This window comes from Rana temporaria, chromosome 4, assembly GCF_905171775.1.
Source record: "Rana temporaria chromosome 4, aRanTem1.1, whole genome shotgun sequence".
Taxonomy (NCBI): Eukaryota; Metazoa; Chordata; class Amphibia; order Anura; family Ranidae; genus Rana; species Rana temporaria.
Genome location: NC_053492.1, coordinates 147,919,474 through 147,942,773, shown reverse-complemented (window position 1 = coordinate 147,942,773; position 23,300 = coordinate 147,919,474). Strand labels below are relative to the sequence as shown.

The 23,300-nt window shown below is 44.3% G+C and overlaps 1 protein-coding gene across 1 annotated transcript in view; it reads left to right on the top strand.

Annotated features, from left to right (window-relative positions):
• The window catches only part of MINDY4B (MINDY family member 4B), an 86,178-nt gene that overhangs the window by 41,141 nt on the left and 21,737 nt on the right, over window positions 1–23,300 (top strand). Inside the window, exons 6-8 of the mRNA XM_040349161.1 lie at window positions 2,686–2,780; window positions 14,128–14,293; window positions 21,147–21,212. Coding sequence (XP_040205095.1) covers window positions 2,686–2,780; window positions 14,128–14,293; window positions 21,147–21,212 — 327 coding nt within the window. The remainder of the gene's footprint in view (window positions 1–2,685; window positions 2,781–14,127; window positions 14,294–21,146; window positions 21,213–23,300) is intronic.

Here is a 23,300-nt window from a genome sequence, read left to right as displayed (position 1 = left end):
CCAGACAGGGTAGTACTCCAGCCAATGCATCAGTTCATTCCCAAAGTACCTTCGGTTTTTCATTTCAATCAAGAATGGGTACTTCCAACATTTGAAGGAGAGCAGGCATCCACAAACCTGCATGAGCTAGATGTGGCAAGATCATTAAAACATTATCTTAAGATGACACAGGAATTCAGAAGGGACCAACGGCTCTTCATCATCCCAAAAGGGGCAAGGAAAGGAAAAGCAGCCTCCAAGTCAACAGTGGCAAGATGGATTGTAGGACTCATCCAAAAAACCTATCGGGCTAGTGGTCTTCCTATTCCCAAGGCAATAAATGCGCATTCAACGAGAGGAGTCGCCTCGTCCTGGGCAGCCCTGGCAAGGGTCTCCCCGGAAACTATCTGCAGGGCAGCAAGCTGGTCGTCCTTCGGCACCTTTATGTCCCACTATAGCCTTGATCCGGCAGCCCTCACATCGAGAGACTTTGGGAGAAAATTGCTAGAACGCTCTACTCTATAATTATTAAATATATTTTCTTTGAGCAGTACCCTCCCTGTAAAGCGAGTTATTTGACCATTGGTATGCTGCCATGGAGGCACCAGGAAAATGGAAAATTGAATACCTACCTTTCTGTAATTTTCCTTTCCTGGTGCCTACCCATGGCAGCATACACCCTCCCTTATGGACTGCTCTGCGGTCTGAGGGCTAGTAACTAGAATGCCTATCTGAGGGGGGGAGCTCTTTTTATTGAGAGAGTTACGTGGTCCTGTGGGTCAGTGGGGGCGGAGCCATGACCATTGGTATGCTGCCATGGGTAGGCACCAGGAAAGGAAAATTACAGAAAGGTAGGTATTCAATTTTCCATTTTAGCTTTGTGTTTTCTGCGTAAGTTACGTTTTGCATGCGTAAAATTAGGGATGCTTTTACAAGGCCTAAACTGTTTAGACCTTGTAAAAACAAACCTTTTTTTCGATCGCCGCGTTTTTTTTTTTTATTTCAAATTTTTTTTCCCAGCGCATATTTTTTTTTTTACCCGACGCAACTTTATTGTCCCGTCGCGATCCACAAAGCCCGGCATAAAGTACGTTCGCGCAATGCACGTCGGGAAAAATGACGTCACACGCATGCGCCGAACGTCCGGCGCGGGAGCGCGCCTCATTTGAATAGGAATCGCCCCCTCGATCAGACGACCGCCTTGCGACGGAGGCACTTAAGTTACACGGCGTGTAATTTCTAGGTAAGTGCTTTGTGGATCGGGCACTTAGGTAGAAATTTAACGCCTGTGTAACTTAACTGCTGAAAGTTAAGTTAGGCCGCTTTTTTGAGGATTTGGCCCTACATTCCTTGTCGTAAATAAATATTTTGCTATATGGAGATATTTTACAAAAATCCTAGCAGGTGCAGCAAGAGCATTGCTAGGATTGTAAACATAGGTGTGTGCGCAGCCTATTGCATTAGGGTGTGCAGTACAAAGCTCAGACACACATGTGTATGTGTAAATATATATAGGGCAGTGGAGCAGTGGATTGTGTCAGTAGGGAAGAAATTTGTGTCAGTCGTTTCTTTTTATTATTATTATTATTATTATTCTATAAAAAAAATGTTGTACAATTTTTTTTTTGGAGCCCCATTGAGGGGCTTTGGTGAAATATCAGGGGTCCAAACAGACCCCTGATGTCTCACTTTAGAGACAGAGAATGGGGAATGAGGACAGAGATTCCCCAGTCCCTTTCTCTGCAGCCAAGCAGCAGGGGGAATCTGCACAACACAGGGGGATTAGGGTGTGCCCAGGCACACCTGGCACACCCTGTGCGCACACCTATGATTGTAAAAGACCTTGGGCACCTTTGGACATCCAATAGAGAGTAATAAATAGGGCAATCATAGTAAAGATCTCCAACTAGTACAGGTCCCCTCCTATAGCACAGCTCCCCCCCCGGCTACTCCCCCCAGTACAGCACCCCCCTTCCCTCCAATACAGCTCTTTCCCCTTCAATACAACTCTACAACTCTCCCCCCTCATTACAGCTCTCCCTCCCTCCAGTACAGCTCTGCCCCCTCAGTTAAACCTCCCCCTTTCCAATCCATAAAACACACTCACCAGAGAGAAGAATAGGTGGCAGCCCTACATAGTTGGGTGGTATTGGCTTGGTGCCTCAAGGCCCAGGATACTCAAACAAATTGGGTGAAGGACAGGAAATGGTATTTATTTTTGAGTGTAATCAAATTCCCTATCCACTGTGAAAATGATTCTGAAGCAGGATGCCCCTTTGCGAGGTCCCACAGAACCTCGCAACAGCGTCCCCCACTAATAGTAATGAAGGTGCCCCTTCATTGTGAACAGGGCTTTGGAGAGAGTTTCATGGCCTTTCAAGGCTAAGCCTTGTGCTATAAGGAAGCGCTGAACAATACGTTTTGAAGATGAAGTCTGGCTAGAGCTTGGAGGCGATCTGTGTTTAGAGAAGCTAGGCGTTCCTGACGGGGGAGGTTTTGACACCTTCTGCTGAGGAAGTAATACTTTCCCACCACTCCTTCAAGAGGCCATGTAAAAAGGAAGAGATACGACAAGAATCTTAGCTTCTTTTGTGACAGATTTTTCAGTAAAAGGGGTGAAGTTGAGGAGCAAAAATGTGGGTATAGTATCTTTCCTTGCTGCTGTAGGTATATAACATTTATTAACCATTATTTTGCTTTACAAAGGGTGGAACAAGAGCCATTCAGATGGTGGTGCAATCACACATCATTAAGCACTTGCTGTTTACAAAGGATGGCCAAGAACACAGCTCCTTCAAGAGGTAAATCTATACGAAAAATACAACAGCTAAAGTTAAAGCATATCTAAAGTCGGAACTTTACCAAAACAGTACTGAAGTCTCTCTAAAGCACGTCATACGTAGATTGAAACTCAGCCGGTTCAGCAGGAATTGGCCAAATTTCAATCGATGTATGGGCAGGTTGGTTGTACACTAGTCTGATTAATAGTCCAATCACTCACGTTCCTGGAAAAATGACTCAAAAGAATGGTGGGTGCTGCAACGATTACCAGTTGGGTCCTGGAGACTTCAAACTATCAAACATATTCGCCAGCACACCATGGAACGTCCAAAAAAGTTTTATTGTAAAAAAAACACATCACAAAGGTGCAATGTTTCGGAGTCACGCAGGACCCCTCCGTCAGGCATGTGATAAAGTGCACCAGTGCAGCAGCAAAATATATATACAACAGCCACCAATCAAAACATGTGAGAATTGAAAAAAGGTTGACACCCCCTCCCCGTGACGTCATTGAGGCGTCAGAATCCTGACAAAAAAAAAACGTTAAAACCAGTCAGGCATGATGTGGTGGATGCGGACGTGACGTGTGTGAGGGTGGGAGGTGCCGGAGCGCTCCCTGGCTCGCTGTAGCGTGTGGCGGCGGGACCCGAAGATTCGACCATCCCAGCCTCGGAATCGGAGAGATGTCAGCGTGAGAGGCTGACTCCCCCCCGACGGCTGAGACGGAGACTCAACGGCCAAAAGGACGGACGCCGCGGAGCTGCGGGATCTCCCAACCCGGAGCTGGATGCTGACCGAGGACATGCCGAGAGCAACCGCGATAAGGAGGAAGCAGCGCTGCAGGGAAGGAGAACTGCGCGGCGGCAGCAGGCGGATTTGAATATACCGGGTCGGGTGAGACGCTCAGTGAGCCGAGCTGGGTCGGGCGCTGTCCCGCTGCACCCCCCCCCTGGTTTCATCCCCCCCCTCCTATCTTGTATGCCCAACCTGGGAGTCAAATGCTTAGCCCAGCTGATACAAAAAGGATCAGTGCAAGAAGCCTTCCTTTTGTTTTTCTGACGGGAGTATCTGGAAGTATCTGGAAGCTATAAAAAAAAGGGGGAGCAGAGTTATCCACATAAACAGGGGTGTCTTTGCAACCCCCCCCCCCCCCACAGCATATAAGTGTCATAATATTCTGATTGCTAAATGCGGGCATAAATGAGTCGACCAGCCCAAATGAAATTTATAGCTCTACATATGGAGACAAATAACAAGGCGGGACTGTAATCACTAGAACATAGCGGGCCGAACTGAGTGCAGGAGGTAAACCTGTATGTGTAGTAGGAGACCCCTTATTGTGGAGAGTAAAACTCAGGCATAGAACATGCCCCATAAACATCCTCAACTATAGCATATAAGGAGATCTATGTGTACATATGGACTATATCTAGCTGCAGAGTTTTTTACGGGGTTCAACAGTGGGGAGAGTTCAATTGAAGTGAACAGGAGGAGAACGACTATAAATTGAAATTAATATATACCATCAGCTCGGTGCAGGGAGAAGTAAAAGTGGAATATCTGAGAGCTATATACTTGGAATAACTTATGATTAACTCATTATTCCATTGGTAGTGACTCCCATGCATTGCTGTCCGCCTTAGATATAGTAAGACTCTGGCCCAATGTTCTAACTGAACAGAATTTTATGGAGCATCTCTGCCGGTTCTGACGGGCCTGTAGAGATAAACAGGGGGATAGATTGGAGCTGGATCTCAACTATAATTCCCCCCCCCCCCTCATTGAGAACACCCCCTACCGAGAACTGATTAAGCGGATTTAACGGTATCTTAGGGTCCTGGATATTGTTGTAATGACTTTTGGAGGAAAGACCCCTACTGCTGAATAGTGGCCATAGAGGCACTATAATTTTGGATATCGCAGCTACAAAATCCTTCAAAATCCTTACGTCTGCATTACTTCAGGAACATATACGATAAACTGGGCTGACGTAATACAGGAAACATCCTCGGTAAAACACAGAAGGTATTCCCCAGTAAAATGACAATCAGGCCGTACTAGGAGAACTCAATCTAAAAGAAGTAAACAGGCTTTTTAACCCGAGGGGTGAGAGAAAGGAAGAAAAGGAAAAAAAAAAAAGGGAAAGGAGACAGGGTCACCTGGAACAACGGACTGATCGGGCGTAAAGGGGGGCCCTTTAGATTGCTGCCCTATCTTTTTACTTTTCCCCGTGGCCCCTTTTATTCTTTTTTTCGTTTCAAACTGGGGAAGAGAATCAGACCCACAAATAAAATGAATAGATCAACGAGAGGGGGTACTACAAAACCAATTAAGAACAATTCAGGGAATAGCTCCATACAACAATACATGACTCAAGAAGGGAATAGTAAAAGCCCAGGTCTTGCAAAAAAATCTGAAAAAAAAAAGATTGATACAAAAAAGGGTACAGGAACAGGTAGCGCTGAGAGCTCTAGAGGTGAAACGACACTTGAAAGTGAGCAAGAGCAATATAATGTAGGGGAGTCAGATCAAGATACACACCCCCCCACGAAGGCAGAGATGAATGCCATGCTGATGAGGATGGAAAATGCCATGGAAAACATCATCAAGACAGAAATTAACAAGGTAAGAGCAGACCTAGGTGGGCTCCGCGACAGAGTGGTCGAGACGGAAAGGAGAATAGAGGAGCAGGACCAGGAAATAAACTCCTTGAAAAAGCAAGTAAAAGCCCTGACTGAAAATCAGAGATTAGCGGCATATAGGATGGAGGATCAGGAGAATCGTAATAGACGACAGAATCTCAGAATTAGAGGGGTTGTAGAAGAAAAAGACGAAGACCTCAGGGACATTACGAACACTCTATTGAACCCCTTGTTAGTAAGATCAGTAGAATCCAAGCCCCTTAAGATTGAGAGAGTACATCGGGTGGGAAACCCCCAACAGATAGGAAAATATGGTCCAAGGGATGTGATTGTACGTTTTAAGAACTATGTGGATAAAGAGGAAATCGGGAGAAGTCTCAGGGGAAAACCTCCCTTGAGATATAGAGACATTGAGCTACAAGTTTTCTCTGATCTGTCTAAAGAAACGTTGGCCAGGAGAAGGCATTTGAAACCCCTATTGGAGCTCATGAGGGCACAAAATGTAAGGTATCAGTGGGGGTTTCCGGCGTGCCTCATTGGCATCAAAGGAGGTAAAACAGCACGACTCAGACACCCGGAGGAATTGAATGAATTTTGCTCCAAAATGGACTTAACGACACCAGAGCTCCCAGAATGGGTAGATTAGTTGGGCTCTGTACGACCCGAGATTGGGGTTCAGGGTGGGGAGGGGGGGAGGGGGGGGAGTCGGGGGAGTGCCCCGAGCACCACCACGAATGAGGAGTCAAGGATGAGGGCGAAAAATCCCCCATCAGAGGCTCCCAGGCCAAGTGTGGGCCGGGGGTGGGGAGGGTGGGAGGGGGGGCTGGGGCGCTGGGGGGGGGAGGGGGGTAAAAGGGAGGGGGCAGGGAGACCATCTGACCGACTTCACAAGAAAATATTCCAAACACTTAAAAAAAAAAACATATATGACAGATGTCAAGTTTCTCTCATATAATGTAAAGGGACTAAATTCCCATATTAAAAGGCACAAAATTCTTTGTGAATTAACACAGCATAAAACAGATATTGCCTATCTTCAAGAGACCCATATTACCTTGGAATCCAATATAAAGCTCTACTCAACAGAATATCCGATATGGTATTATGGGGATACAATTTCATCGCGATCCCGGGGGGTTGCTATTGGATTCGCTCGTAGAATCCGATTCACATTGGTGGATAGACAAACAGACCCGGAGGGGAGATTTCTGTTCCTGAAAATAAAACTTGGAGGAGAGATCTATACCCTAGCTAATGTATACGCCCCCAATGTAAACTCGGTTAAATATATTAGTAAAATCATGAGAAAACTAAAAGAATTTGAAGAGGGCCATGTAGTTATGATGGGAGATTTCAATTTCTGTATGAGTCCAAGCCTCGATAGTACGTCCTGTGCACAGGGGACAAATCGTGAGCAACTAAAAATACTGATAAAACAAATGACACAAAATCAAATGGTGGATGTATGGCGGATCCTCAATCCGAGGGCCCGCGACTACACGTTTTTCTCACCTGTGCATGGGACGTACTCGAGGATCGACTATGTCCTCGTCGACCACAGACTTCTGGACAGTGTGATAGAAGCAAGGTGTGAGATCATGACGTTATCAGACCACGCCCCTATAACCTTAAAAATAAAAACTTCTATACAAAAAGACACACCACCAGAATGGAGATTGGATGAGAGTCTGTTGGGGGACGAGGGGGTAGTGGAGAGGATACAGAAAGAGTTGGAATGGTATTTTCAGGAGAACGACAAGGAGGGTATCTCAAGAGCATCCCTTTGGGAGGCCCATAAAGCGTATATAAGGGGAATCTTTATTGTAGAAGGGGCAAGGAAAAACAAAATAAGAACGAGTAAATTAAAAACATTAAGGGAGGAGATATATCGGCTAGAACAGGAGCATAAATCACAGGGGCAAAAGAGGGAAATATTTCATAAGCTGAGTATAAGAAGGGATGAATATAGAGCTCTGGTGGAACAAGAAACTAAGAAATATATAGACCGGACAGAGAGAGAAAGATATGTCTGGGGAAACAAACCTAGTAAAAATTTGGCCAGAATGGTAAGAAAAAAGAAAACTAGGAATTTTATAGAAAAAATCAGAGACAGGAATGGTGATTTAGTACATGCGACAAATAAAATAGCAGAAGTATTCCGGGGCTACTATGAAGAACTTTACGATATCCAACAAAAGATCAGGTGCCCACGCGAAAAAATGGATAAGAGTAGGGAAATACTGCAGTTAACCAATCTCCCAAAATTAGAAGAAGAGGAGGTAGAAGAGATGGAAGGTCCAATAACGGAACAGGAAATAAGGGAGGCCTTAAAAAACACTCCTAAGGGGAAAAGTCCCGGGCCAGATGGCTTTACATCTGCCTACCTACAAAAGTTCAGCACCATCTTAATCCCCAGACTCTGCCAATACTTTAATGGTCTTGGAACTGACTATGAAATGAGTAGAGAGGCTTTAACAGCAACGATTACAGTGATCAAAAAAGAGGGAAAGGATAATACGACTTGCTCGGGTTATCGACCGATCTCACTCCTGAACGCAGATACGAAACTGTATGCAAAAATTTTAGCGGAAAGAATGAAGGGAGCGATGACAGCCATCGTCCACCCAGACCAGGTAGGTTTTATACCTGGGAGGGAGGGAAAAGACAATGGTGTGAGGGCGCTCCTTCTCCTTGAGCAGATCAAAGAAAGTGGGACCCCCGGTCTATTCCTGTCGGTCGATGCTGAGAAAGCTTTTGACAGGGTAGACTGGGGATTCCTGATACAAACCCTAGAATCCATAGGAATAGGTCCAGGGATGATAAGGAGAATCAAAACCCTATATTTCCACCCGTGTGCAAGGATCAAAATTAACGGATCCTTATCCGCTCCTTTTGAGATGAAAAATGGGACTAGGCAAGGATGCCCCCTATCCCCCCTCCTCTTTGTCCTATCATTGGAACCCCTCCTGGCAATGGTCCGACAAAACCCAGAAATCTATGGGGTAGAAGTAGGTGAAGACGAGCATAAACTGTCGGCCTTTGCAGATGATTTATTATTTTACATAAGCAGCCCAAGAGTCACTCTCCCGAAGTTAATAGATACCTTAAAACAATATGGCGAGGTCTCAAACTTTAAAATGAATACAACAAAAACTGAGATTTTGAATATTAATATCCACAAAGATGAAGAACTATATTTGCGGAAGAAATACAATTTCTCCTGGCAAAGAGAGATAAAGTATTTGGGTATAAAAATGGCAAATACTTTGAAAAAAATATATAGAATAAACTTCATCCCCCTTCTCGACGAGATTAAAAGAGAAATTAAAACTATATACAATAGACCAATATCGTGGTTTGGGAGGATAAATGTGGTAAAAATGGTACTTATCCCCAAAATTTTGTATAAATTCCAAATGGTCCCAATTTATTTGCCCCCGTCATATATCAAAATAATTAACTCCCTTCTAATGAAATACATATGGAACAATAAAAAACACAGAGTCTCTGCCCAAACTCTAAAACGAACTAAGAAAAAAGGCGGCCTGGCTGTACCTGACATTAGATTATACTATAACGCTTCGGTCCTCACACGGGTCATAGAATGGGCTAAAGAGTCACAGGATAAAAGGTGGATAAGTATTGAATGCACTTTAGCGAGGGCACAGTTAGGGAGATTAATCTGGAACCCCCCACATTGTAGAACCCTACACACGTCAACACACGCAATTACACATAACGCTTTAAGGATATGGGATCGATTACACAAACAATTAAAAACTAAATTCAACTCACCCCTTATAGATTTGAAAGAAAACGAATATTTTGCACCTGGGACTAAAGAGGTAGGTGGTAAGTGGATTAAAAATAGAACACAGTTAAAAGACATAACACTAGAGGGCAAAATTATGGCCCTACACGAAATCAGGATTGAAATGGAGGCACTCAGCGAGTGGAGATACCTTCAGTTGGTGTCATTCGTTAAGTGCCTCCCACACCCATTGAGGTCACGAGAGGAGTACACTATACTGGAACAGATGTGCAGTACCGAAAGCTCAAAAGGAAATATCTCCAAAGTATATAAATATTGTAAAAAATGGGGTTGGGACTTTATATGAGGCATGTGGTTTGGGTCACCACAGGCCTCCATCCCTGTAAGGATAAAATATGGACGGTTGGGACTTTAAATGAGATGCGATTAGCAATATGCGATTAAGTATAAATATATATATATATAATGGCAAATGTAAAAATTCTTACCATAAAGACCAGGCTCAAAAATACCAAACCAAAGAAGCACAAAACCAAATTAGTCTGTCTAACTGTATGTAATTAAAACAGAGGTTCAGTTGCAGTCATTTGCAAATGTCTGGGAAGCTGCAGGCCACGTCACGGCACTCTGTGTAACTGCAGTCCTAACTGTGATTTTTAAGGCCTCCAAAGGAGGAACCCAGGTGTGCTAATTAATAGACAGGGAGCAGAAAGCAACATAGAACCGCCCCTATCTATGGTTGGTCTGGCAAATGAGAGCACTGAAAAAACAAAATACAAAAAACAGGGGTGAAACCAAAAACATGCCTACCAAACCAAAATACCACCAAACTGGGTGCGGACCACATCAAACTGGGTCAGCTAGTCAAAAAACGACAATGCATGAATTAACTTGTTGGTGGTAGATCTGTGGAGGCAATGTGTGACACTCCTGGAATCGCATCTCCATCCCTGGTTAATGTAAAAAATGGGGTTGGGACTTTATATGAGGCATGTGGTTTGGGTCACCACAGGCCTCCATCCCTGTAAGGATAAAATATGGACGGTTGGGACTTTAAATGAGATGCGATTAGCAATATGCGATTAAGTATAAATATATATATATATAATGGCAAATGTAAAAATTCTTACCATAAAAGACCAGGCTCAAAAATACCAAACCAAAGAAGCACAAAACCAAATTAGTCTGTCTAACTGTATGTAATTAAAACAGAGGTTCAGTTGCAGTCATTTGCAAATGTCTGGGAAGCTGCAGGCCACGTCACGGCACTCTGTGTAACTGCAGTCCTAACTGTGATTTTTAAGGCCTCCAAAGGAGGAACCCAGGTGTGCTAATTAATAGACAGGGAGCAGAAAGCAACATAGAACCGCCCCTATCTATGGTTGGTCTGGCAAATGAGAGCACTGAAAAAACAAAATACAAAAAACAGGGGTGAAACCAAAAACATGCCTACCAAACCAAAATACCACCAAACTGGGTGCGGACCACATCAAACTGGGTCAGCTAGTCAAAAAACGACAATGCATGAATTAACTTGTTGGTGGTAGATCTGTGGAGGCAATGTGTGACACTCCTGGAATCGCATCTCCATCCCTGGTTAATGTAAAAAATGGGGTTGGGACTTTATATGAGGCATGTGGTTTGGGTCACCACAGGCCTCCATCCCTGTAAGGATAAAATATGGACGGTTGGGACTTTAAATGAGATGCGATTAGCAATATGCGATTAAGTATAAATATATATATATATAATGGCAAATGTAAAAATTCTTACCATAAAGACCAGGCTCAAAAATACCAAACCAAAGAAGCACAAAACCAAATTAGTCTGTCTAACTGTATGTAATTAAAACAGAGGTTCAGTTGCAGTCATTTGCAAATGTCTGGGAAGCTGCAGGCCACGTCACGGCACTCTGTGTAACTGCAGTCCTAACTGTGATTTTTAAGGCCTCCAAAGGAGGAACCCAGGTGTGCTAATTAATAGACAGGGAGCAGAAAGCAACATAGAACCGCCCCTATCTATGGTTGGTCTGGCAAATGAGAGCACTGAAAAAACAAAATACAAAAAACATTTTTGAGCCTGGTCTTTATGGTAAGAATTTTTACATTTGCCATTATATATATATATATTTATACTTAATCGCATATTGCTAATCGCATCTCATTTAAAGTCCCAACCGTCCATATTTTATCCTTACAAGTATATAAATATTTGCAGAAAATAGACGAGTCGGATACGCTAAACTACATACAGAAATGGGAGAGAGACCTAGGAGTTCCAAGGGGGAAGACGACAATAGGGAGAATCCTTAATTTGACTCATACTTCGGCGGTTGATGTAAAAACCGCCGAGATGAACTTCATGTGTCTGACAGGATGGTACACTACCCCAGATAAAATGGCCAAATTCGGAGTAGGGGAGTCAGAGGAATGTTGGAGAGGATGTGAGGCAAGAGGAACGATGGCCCACCTGTGGTGGGACTGCGTAAAAATCAAAACGTTCTGGGGAAAAGTTTTGGCCTTGATAAAGGAGATAACTAAAAAAGAATTGGAAAATAACCCTTGGATAGTCCTCTTTCACGGGGGAGAAACGCCAGTGAACGAATATAGGGGATCACTAATTCCGCATTTGTTGAACTCCGCGAAACGATTGATACCCCTAAAATGGAGAAACCCGGTAAGCCCGCAAATATGGGAGTGGTTTGACTCTGTAGAGGGTACTTATAGGAGGGAGAAAGTAAAATACGGTGTCGAAAAGAAACAGGCAGGAAATAAGGATATTTGGGAAACATGGATTGATTTCAAAAAGTCTCGGAAATACGCAGAAAATATGAGAGAGGAATAAGAATGCAGCATTACAGGAAATCAAAATACTAGGTGGAGTCGGGAGATGGTCCGGGAGGGGTGGGAAGGGTAGTGGGGGGGGGGGGGAGGGAAGGGACTAGGATGGGGTGCTGCGCCACGTTATCACGTAATGATAGCATGTTGGACCGAGTATATATGAGGAACGCCTTAGCCCGTTTAAATTGTTAAAGGGCTGAAAGAAGCTATGTTTATAATAAAAAAAAAAAAAAAAATTATTAAGCAATATGCAAATAGCAGAATAACAAATATAGAATCAAGCAAAAAAATAAAATAAAATAAAATAAACCACCACAAATGATGCTATACCTGAAATAGAGACGGAATTATGAATAAAATCATGAGCAGGTCTCTTGCTGTGGTTATGTCTGACGTGGAAAAAAAAAAAAAAAAAAAAAACCAGTCAGGCAATAAAGTGGTTGTACACTAGCTGATCTAATAAACGACTTGTGTACAACCAGCCTGTTGGAAAATTTTCTCTTAATCAGCACTGACGGCAATGCTGATCAGTGTATTCTGAAATCGGGTCATCGAGTGTTTGGATGGGGGGGGATCAAGTAATTTTCTGACTCAAATCACTCAAAATAACTCATGTATAGCCAGACTAAGACCCCATTCACACCTAAGCGACAAAACGCCCGACGCGGGACGCTTCTGTCGCTAGAGGTGAGAATTCCCATTGCCGTCTATGGAGATGGTTCACATCTCATAGACGCGCAACGCCTGTCGCCTGAAAAAAAGTCCCGGACCCTTTTTTTCAAGCGACACGCGCGTTTTCCCATAGACAGCAATGGGAATACTTTAGAAAAAAAAAAAAAAAAAAAGAAACATTTGTAATCGCGGCAAATCTGCCGCTACACGCGTACGCGGCTGTCGCTTAGGTGTGAATGCAGCCTAAGAGTGATACTAAGATGCAGTTATTTAGTGTTACTGTTCTTATGTGTTAATATAATTAATTTCCAAAGGAATACAAATTAGTGGGTTAATAGATGACTGTGCGTACCGTATAACTCTTAAGTACTTAGTATATTTTATATTTAAAGATGAATTTCAGGTATGGATATTTTTGTGTTACAGTGGTGCAGCTTGGATCAATGTAACTATGCATATACCATACCTCTGGTATCCTTGAGGAAGCTTTAAATTAGTGTAAGGCCGCGTACACACGGTCGGACAAAACCGATGAGAATGGACCGAGGTTCAGTTTCATCGGTCCAAACCGACCGTGTGTATAGCCCATCGGTCTGTTGTCTTTCGGTCCAAAATTTAAAAACATGCTTTAAAATCGAACCGATGGACCGCTGCCCGATCGGTCCAAACCGATGGTTAGTACAGAAAGCATCGGTTCAAAACCCGCGCATGCTCAGAATCAAGTCGATGCATGCTTGGAAGCATTGAACTTCGTTTTATTCAGCACGTTGTGTGTTTGACGTCACCGCGTTCTGACCCGATCGGTTTTTGGAACGATGGTGTGTACGCACATCAGACCATCAGGCCACTTCAGCGGTGAACCGATGGAAATGGCCGGTTGGACCATTCTCATCGGTTTGGAACGACCGTGTGTACGCCGCCTTATAGGCAACACTACTACAGTGATCTTTACTAGCTTTTATTTCCTGTGCTGAGCAGCTGCCTTGCTGCATTATGATGTTGCCCACTCATCACAGTAAGAGAAGGCTTTGCTATTTACCAATGAATGCAAATTGTTATTTGATTGGACAAAGTGGAGATTGTGATGTTTCTGCAATGCCTATCCACCTCATCCAGTCAGAGAATGCGTGTTCTCTCAATGGTGCACATGCCAAGCGGGTAAACGTTTGTGTTCACTGTGGAGCAGGGCAGATGCTCGGTGCAGGACCCAGAAGTTAGTGGAGATCTCCGTAGTAGTGGTGCATACTTCAGTGATTCCCCGTCTTTAGAAGGATCAGTCAAATATGGTATATGCATAGTTACATTGGCTCAGTGTAGCTATGTAAAAATAAGTATATACCTAGAATCCATGTTTAAATACGTCACATATTATGCACTGAAAAAATGTAGAAAAATAATTATTAATTTTAGCACTAATGTTTTTTTATTTTCTTTTTTCTAGTTTATCTGAAATAAGCCATAAACAACAAGAAAGGGCCCTAGCAGCATCTCTTGCTGATATTATTTGGACTACAGGAGCCATGAAAAAAGCTATAGTCTGCCTCATCACTAATGAATCTTATTTCTCAGAAAGTCCAAACTACAAAACTGATAATTTTACTGAAAAGGTATGTATATACATAATCCAGTTTGACATCGAAGTAGTTACATAGCTTCAGATTTATATTGCCCTTTGAATGTTGTAGAAACTCCATTGCTCAGGTTGCCTTGCATTCTATAGATATAAAAATCTTCAACTAAAGTAAGCTAGTAGTACATGGCAATTAAAAGGAACATGTATAGGTAGATTCACACACATTGGCCTAACTTTAGGGCGGCCTAGCCTAGCCTGTTTAGGCTACACTGCCGTAAATTAATTAGGCTAGTAGTGATTCACAATCTACTTACCTGCTAATCTACGGCGGCGTAGCCTAAAACGAGCGGGCGTAAGGGCGCCTAATTCAAATTGCTTGGAGGGGGGCGTGTTGTATGGAAATGAAGCTTGACCTCACGTTTTTTGACGTTTTTTGACACTGCGCATGCGCCGGGCGACTACATTTCCCAGTGCGCATTGCGGCTAAGTAGGCCGTACGGGCCTATTGATTTTGACGTGGACGTAAACGACGTAACTCCCGATTCGTGGACAACTTACGCAAACGACGCAAAAATTTCGAACCTCGCGGCGGGAACGGCGGCCTTACTTTAACATTGTTATTCCACCTCATAGGCTGCCTAAACGACGTAATTCGACGGCGTAGGCCTGGCGTACGTTCGTGAATCGGCGTATCCCCTCATTTACATAATCTACGCAGCCGCAATGGAAGCGCCATCTAGCGGCCATCAGAAACATTGCAAGCTAAGATAGAACGGCGCAAGCCGGCCTATCTTAGCTTTGTTTAAGCGTATCTCTGTTTGAGCATACGCTTAAACAAACGCCGGCGTAGATTCAGAGTTAGGTCGGCATATCTCCTGATAAGCCGGCCTAACTCTTTGTGAATCTACCTAGTAATGTTTTTTGTGTAGCAGTACCCCCGAAAGGGGCGCTGATTTATGATGAACGTGCAACAGCTGCTAGCAAACACAATAGCAACCCCATGGACACTGACCCAGTAATCAGTCTACTCTAGGGGATGTCTTTTTAGGTTTTAATCCTGATAAAACTTGTAACTGGGGAAGGGTAAAGGTCATGGGATACTCTGATACATTCTGGCACCTTTAAAGCTAACTTCACTGTCCTTTAAATATCACTTCTAAACCTCTGAGACTGGAAGGAATGGGCAAATCAGCAACACAGTGGGAGTTTTATCCTGTAAAGCTACACTGGCTTTTATATCCTTAAAGCACCAAACATCACCCTGCTCAACAAACAGTTTTTTACTTACAAGGCCTCTGAATAGCTGTCCAGACTTAGCTTCCTGTTGCCCTCTAGTAGACTGAATTTTCAAGGGTGAAGTCTCAGTGGTGTGTCTGCAGTTGCAGGTATGCCCCCCTCCAGCTCTAGCACAGTCGGGACCCTGATGAAAATCAATGTAGATCAGCAGCAAGGCCTTCAGAAAAGGCAACTTTCCCAGTTGGTGAATCTCCTAGGCAAGATGTAGGCCTGAACACCCAGCACATGCTAAACCCTAAACATGCTTCTTGGCCCAGCAGCATAGAAAATCCATCAGAAACTTCTCAGGCTTCCACCTGAGGCAAGAGAGCTAGCATGTGGCCTTTCCAGATATTTATATCCACCCCCATCATGCCCCTGTGGCCTGAACTTCCTACTGGGATAGCTGGGGGAAATATGAGTATTCATAACTCAGCCTGGCATCGGAACCACAAACTATAGCCAGGGGTGCTAGTGACACCTACTGACAGAAGTGAGAAACCACAGCCTCACTGGATTTAGAAAGAAACCACATGCACAACTATACAAATAGAAAAAAGTAAGCTGACTACCACCCAGCCAAAAACTAAACTTTCCTATCACTTAGAAACCTATCTAGGAGAGTGCTACATATACTTACTATTACTAAGAATAAAATGTCAACCACTTCCCTTGAAGCTTTTCCATTCCAGGTTTTAACTACCCAAAGACAAGAGATTAAATCAAGTCCAGCCTGATTCGATTATATCCAGGCCGACTAATGTCTGGAAGAGCAATCAATTGAATGGGTTAGAAAGCCTGTACAAATCATTGCTAGAGCTCCCTACTACACCTTCATACATATACAATATTAATGTTCAATCAAATTTTATGAATGTTCAATGTTATGTTCATGTTAAATAATGGCCTTTTGAGCCATTGCATTACACTTTTGACCAACCCTGCAGTACAGGTCAATTAAGACCTAAGTGGCCTTTTTTGATCAATTCGAACCAATGTTTATAATGTTTACATTCACATTACTGGAGATGTGGTATATTTTTCACCCATGCAGATTTGTAGCTTTCTTTAAAGTGTGCCAGGATGCCAGATAATCGCATATGCTTTCAGATCTTAAGAGTCTTTATACATGTTTCTATGTATGAGTAAAATGCCTGAAGGACAGTAAATTGGCCCTTTGCTTAGAAGGTTTGAAGACCCCTGATTTAGAACAAGACCAGTATGCACATTCTGTAGCAAAGACAGGTTTTGAGAGCTTCTAGCCTATAGTGCCTTTAAAAAAAACTCTGTCTCACTGCTAGGGTAGCTTTATTCAGATGGGCACTGAGACCCGTCCTATGTGTTGAGCTGGTTTTTGCATCCATCTTGCATCCACTTCTTTGGGCTACTTGCACAAAGCTCCAAGCATGATGCACACGCAGCCAAGAGGAGCTCAGCACAGAGGATGGGTCTCAGTGCCCATCTGAATGAGCCCTTATACAGAATGTCCACCAAGTCTCTGGTCCTAACCCACTCACCCAGTGCAAGTTATGGGTAAACATGGGCACAGTTACTAGAAATAAACCTAAAGAAGAATTCAACTGCAATTTTCACAGTCCAGGATTAATAATCCAGTATTTTGATTAGCTGCTACAAACAACAATAAATGTAGCTTTTTGTTCACTATTCATACATCAGCCTCTGCATCACTAGAAGCCTAGTAAAGCTCAGGACTAATGTGCAGGACAGCACATCCTTTGTAGAAGGTAAGGCCCCTTTCACACTGACACGTTTTTCAGGTGGTTTAGCGCTAAAAAATAGCGCTGCTATACCACCTGAAAAAATTGTGCCCTGCAGTCTTCAGTGTGAAAGCCTGAAGGCTTTCACACTGAAGTGGTGCGCTAGCAGGACCGCTCCAACAGTCCTGCTAGCCGCATCTTGGGAGCGGTATAGGAGCGAGGTGTTTACCGCTCCTACACCGCTCCTTCCCATTGAAATCAATGGGAAACCGCGGTAATACCGCGGGCAATGCGCCTCTGCAAATGTGCGTTGCGGGCAATATTAACCTTTTCTCAGCCCCTAGCGGGGGTTAAAACCGCACCGCTAGCAGTAAATATGACAGTATAGCAGCGCTAAAAATCGTGCCGCTATACCGCCACCACACCTCTGGTGCCCAGTGTGAAAGGGGCCTAAAGGGAGAGTAATTCTGGGCTTGTGCAGTTGCATAAGCCAGGCAGTAGCTGCAACATACACCAATCAACTATAACGTTATGACCACCCACCTAATATTGAGTAGGTCTCCCTTTTGCCTCCAAAATAGCCATTACCTGTTGAAGCATGGATTCCATTCCAAGTAGCATCCACATGAGTGGCAGGACCCAAGGTTTCCCAGCAGAAAATTGTCCAAAGCATTACATTGTCTCCTCTGGCTTGCCTTGTTCCCATAGTGCACTCTGGTGCTCTTCCCCAGGTAAATGACACACATAAACCCAGCCAATAACATGATGTAAAATAAATAGACCAGACCACCTTCTTCCATTGCTCCGTGGTTCAGTTCTGATGCTCATGTGCCCATTGCAGGTGCCTTTGGCTGTGGTCATGGGTCAGGGACAGGGTGGGCACCATGACTGGTCTGTGGCTACACAGGCCCATACACAGCAAACTGAAATGCATTGTGTATTCTGACACTTTTCTATTGGAACCAGCATTACTTTTTTTAGCAGTTTGAGCCACAGTAGCTCTTCTATTGGCTCGGACTACACAAACCAACGTTTTCTCCCCATATGCCTCAATGAGCCTTGGTCACCCATGACCGTATTGCCAGTTTGCTGGTTTTCCTTCCTTTAACCACACTTGGTAGGTCCTGACCACTGCAGACTGGGAACATCCCACAATAGTTGTAGTTTTGGAGATGCTCTGTCCCATTCGTCTAGCCATTAAAATGTACCCTTTTCAAAGCAATTCAAATGAGTATGCTTGCCCATTTTTCTGATTTCAAACCATCAGTTTTAGGGACATGTTTACCTGCTGCCCAATATATCCCACCCAATTTCAGATGCCATTGTAGCAAAATAATCAATGATTTTCATTATACCTGTCTGGGGCCATAATGTTATGTCTGATCGCTGTATGTGCCTTTAGTAGTTACTGCTCTCCTCCAAGTAATCCTCAATGTGCTGAGTAGGGATGAGCCGAACACCCACCCGTTCGGTTCGCACCAGAACCTTCGAACGGACCGAACGTTCGCATGAACATTTATCCTCTGCCTGTAGTATTGATATGAGCAAATCCCTGACTCTAGGAGTAAATATGAGAAACACCAGCTTTACGTTAGGTGCACCATGTGCAGAGGACACAGACAGTACACACACCAAGTAGCTTTAGGTGCACAATGTGCAGAGGACACGGAAAGTACACACACCACGTAGCTTTAGGTGCACAATGTGCAGAGGACACGGAAAGTACACACACCACGTAGCTTTAGGTGCACAATGTGCAGAGGACACGGAAAGTACACACACCACGTAGCTTTAGGTGCACACTGCAGAGGACACAGACAGTACACCACATGAAAGTACTTGCAGCAATATCCTCTGCCTGTAGTATTAATATGAGCAGATCCCTGACTCTAGGAATAAATATGAGAAACACCAGCTTTACGCTAGGTGCACAATGTGCAGAGGACACGAAAAGTACACACACCATGTAGCTTTAGGTGCACAATGTGCAGAGGACACGAAAAGTACACACACCACGTAGCTTTAGGTGCACACTGCAGAGGACACAGACAGTACACCACGTGAGAATACTGCAGCTAGCACAGTCACCTGCCTGCCTGTCAGTAAATTAGGAAGAGCAGATCTAGCTAAACTCAATACAGTGTATAAACATTTATACAACACCTGGGATGCATATATATCCTCTACACACTGTAACTCTTACTGACTAGCCTGCCTGCCTGCTCTATCTACCTGCAATAAATGACACTCTCTCTCTGTCTTAACCACCGCAACACACTACACAATGCTGACTTGCAGGCGGCCTTTTATAGTGTGGGACGTGTACTAAACCCCCTGAGCCATAATTGGCCAAAACCATAATTGGCTTTGGCCAATTATGGCTCCCTGTTTTTTGCAAGCTGTGATTGGCCAAGCATGCGGGTCATAGTGCATGCTTGGCCAATCATCAGCCAGAAATACACTGCATAGCCGCAGTGAATTATCATAACGGCCCATAACGTTCGTAATTCGAACGAGCATGAGTTCGACTCGAACACGAAGCTCATCCCTAGTGCTGAGGAACATATGCATGCTCCAGTCAAAATGTCTTAGGCCCCATACACACGATAGAATCCATCCGCTGAAAAATCCCAGCAAATGGGTTTCAGCGGATAGATCCTATGGTGTGTACACTCCAGCGGATCTGTTTCCGTGGATATTTCTCCCCTGGGATGGATTCCAGCAGATCGAATATTTGCTGACATGCCAAACAAATCTATCTGCTGGAATCCATCCCAACGGATGGATCCGCTGGTCTGTATAGACTCACCGGATCCATCCGTCCGAAGGGATCCCCCGCATGCGTCGTAATGATTCGACGCATGTGTGGAATTCCTTATATGACAGCGTCGCGCACGTCGCAGCGTCATAATCGCGGCGACGGCGCGACACGTCATCGCCAGAGGATTTCGGCGCGGATTTCAATGCGATGGTGAGTACACTCCATCGCATAGAAATCCGCGGAAATCCTCGAGAGGATTTATCCGTGGAAACGGTCCGCTGGACCGTATCCGCGGATAAATCCTCCCGTGTGTATGGGGCCATAGGCCCCATACACACGACCAAACATGTATGCTGAAACTGGTCCGCGGACCAGTTTCAGCATACATGTTCGGTCGTGTGTAGGCGCGAGCGGGCAGAATTCCAGCAAACATTTGCCCGCCGGGCCTTTTCCCAGCGTGCAAATATTCCTGGACTTGTTTTAAAACCGTCCGCTGGAATCCTGCCCGCTCGGACATGTATGGTCGTCTGTACAGACCTACCGTACATGTCCGAGCGCCCGCCGTCCCTCGCATGCGTCGAATGACCTCGACGCATGCGTGGAAGCATTTAAAAGGCAGGCCTGCCCACGTCGCCGGACACGCCCCGCGTATTGTTTACGCGCGGACTTCTGTACGATGGTTAGTACAGCCATCGTACAGAAGTCCCCGGGCAGACATGTACGGTGAAAACGGTCCAACGGACCGGTTTCATCGTACATGTTTGCCCGTGTGTACCCGTCCTTACAGAAACAGGCGATTGAACAAAGCACATGCTATATATTTTTAGGTACATTACTCAGTGCATTCAAAGGATCCAGTCATGGAAGCTGTGACTGCTGTGGACACCTGATATGCACATGTTTGATCCAAGTCAGGGAGTCAATTAATATTGAAGTAAGGATACACATAACAGCACAGGCACATGGCATCCTCCATATTTCTGTCCTGGCAGATTCTCTTTATATAACAGGCTTTGATGTACAATTATTTTAGCTCCTAAAAATACAATATGGAGTATTGTTATATTTTTCTTGAGATTCTTTGTGGCATAATAACAAAAAGCATAATAACAAAAGTATGCTTTCTTTGACAGCTTCATTTATTTGAATTTGTGGAAAAAGACAAGATGGAGGAATTCCTTTGTGCACACATACATTGTGTAAGTATCCATAACAAAGTTTCATTGTCTGAGTTGTTTTTTATAGAATGTGGATGGACAGAGACTGGCCCGGATTCAGAAAGAAATGCCTATCTTTAGGCGGGCGTAGCGTATCTCATATACGCTACGCCGCCGTAACTTCGAGAGGCAAGTCCTGTATTCAGAAAGAACTTGCGCCCGAAGTTACGGCGGCGGAGCGTATATGGGCCGGCGTAAGCCCACCTAATTCAAAATAGGCTGGTAGGGGGAGTGTTGTATGCTAATTAATCGTGACCCCACGTAATTGACGTTACTAACGAACGGCGCATGCGCCGTCCGTGAAAGTATCCCAGTGCGCATGCTCCAAATTACGCCGCAAATTGCTTTAGACGTGAACGTAACTTACGCACAGCCCTATTTGCGTACGAATTACGCAAACGACGCAAAATTCAACGCTGGCCCGACGTCCATACTTAACATTGGCTACGCCTCATATAGCAGGGGTAACTTTACGCCGGAAAAAGCCTTACGTAAACAACGTAAATCAATGCGCCGGGCGGACGTACGTTTCTGAATCAGCGTATCTATCTCATTTGCATATTCTACGCGGAAATCTACGGAAGCGCCCCTAGCAGTCAGTGTAAATATGCACCCTAAGATACAACGGCGTAGGAGACATACGCCGTTCGTATCTAGGCAACATTGAGGCGTATCTGATTCTATGAATCAGGCGCCGTGATGCGACGGTCCGCATTCGGAGTTACAACCGCTTAACTCCTTTCTGAATCCGGGCCACTGATTTTAGTTGGTTTAGCTGGCTGTGTCCACATAAAAAAAAAAAATGAAACAGAACATGAGGGGTAATCAAAAATTAGGTTGGCAAAACTCTATGCAAATTTTGACTGGTTTGTAATGAGCCGGACAAAATTCACTCTGTCAGCTCCTACTCAACATCCTTCAACTGAAAAATTGTGAAAGCTGGACAGAAGGGGGCAGATCCACATACATCTGCGTGGGCGCAGCGTATGTGAGATACGCTACGCCGCTGTAACTTACTTTGCTATTCTTTGAATCCTGAAAGAATTTACGCCATAAGTTACGGCTGCGTAGTGTATCGCTCGTGGCGTAAGGGCGCGGAATTCAAATTCGGCGAGTAGGGGGCGTGTTTCATTTAAATGAAGCGCTTCCCCGCGCCGAACGAACTGCGCATGCCCTGTCCTTTAAAACTCCCATGGTGCATTGCTCCAAATGACGTTGCAAGGACTTCATTGTTTTCGACGTGAACGTAAATGGCGTCCAGCCCCATTCACGGACGACTTACGCAAACAACGTAAAATTTTCTAAATTATACGCGGGAACGACGGCCATACTTAACATTGAGTACGCCACCAGATAGCAGCTTTAACTATACGCCGGAAAAAGCCGAACGGAAACGACGTAAAAAAATGCGACGGCCGCTCGTACGTTCGTGGATCGCCGGAAATAGCTAATTTGCATACTCTACGCGGATTACGACGGGAACGCCACCTAGCAGACGCCGAAAAATTGCATCTAAGATCCGAAGGCGTACGAAGACGTACGCCTGTCGGATCTAGCCGAGATGCCGTCGTATCTTGTTTTGAGGATTCAAAACAAAGATACGACGCGGGAAATTTCAAATTACGCAGCGTATCAAGAGATACACCGGCGTAATACCTTTGTGGATCTGCCCCAAGATGTTTAGCTAAACAGCACACACATGAAATCAGATGCTGCTGACATTCAGAAAAAAAAGGAGCAGCTGGAGATTCGTCTATCTATGCCAGCAGAATTAAAAAAATCTATGAATGTATGGCCAGGTTTTAAGAACACGAAATGGGGGTACATTTTCCAGTGGTGACACCTGTCTGGGGTCAAATTTTAAATAGAGGAATTACTCCAAATGTTTTGATATTTTCTCTAACTTGCTATTGCATCTTTAGAACAGGAATTGGAGAAAAACCTCCCCAAAAGAACACAGAAAAAAAAAATAACCTGATCCAACCTTTTCTATTCTAACCAAATGGCTATATCTACACTTTAAAGTGGTTGTAAACCCCAGTCATGAAATGTGAATAAAGCACACATATG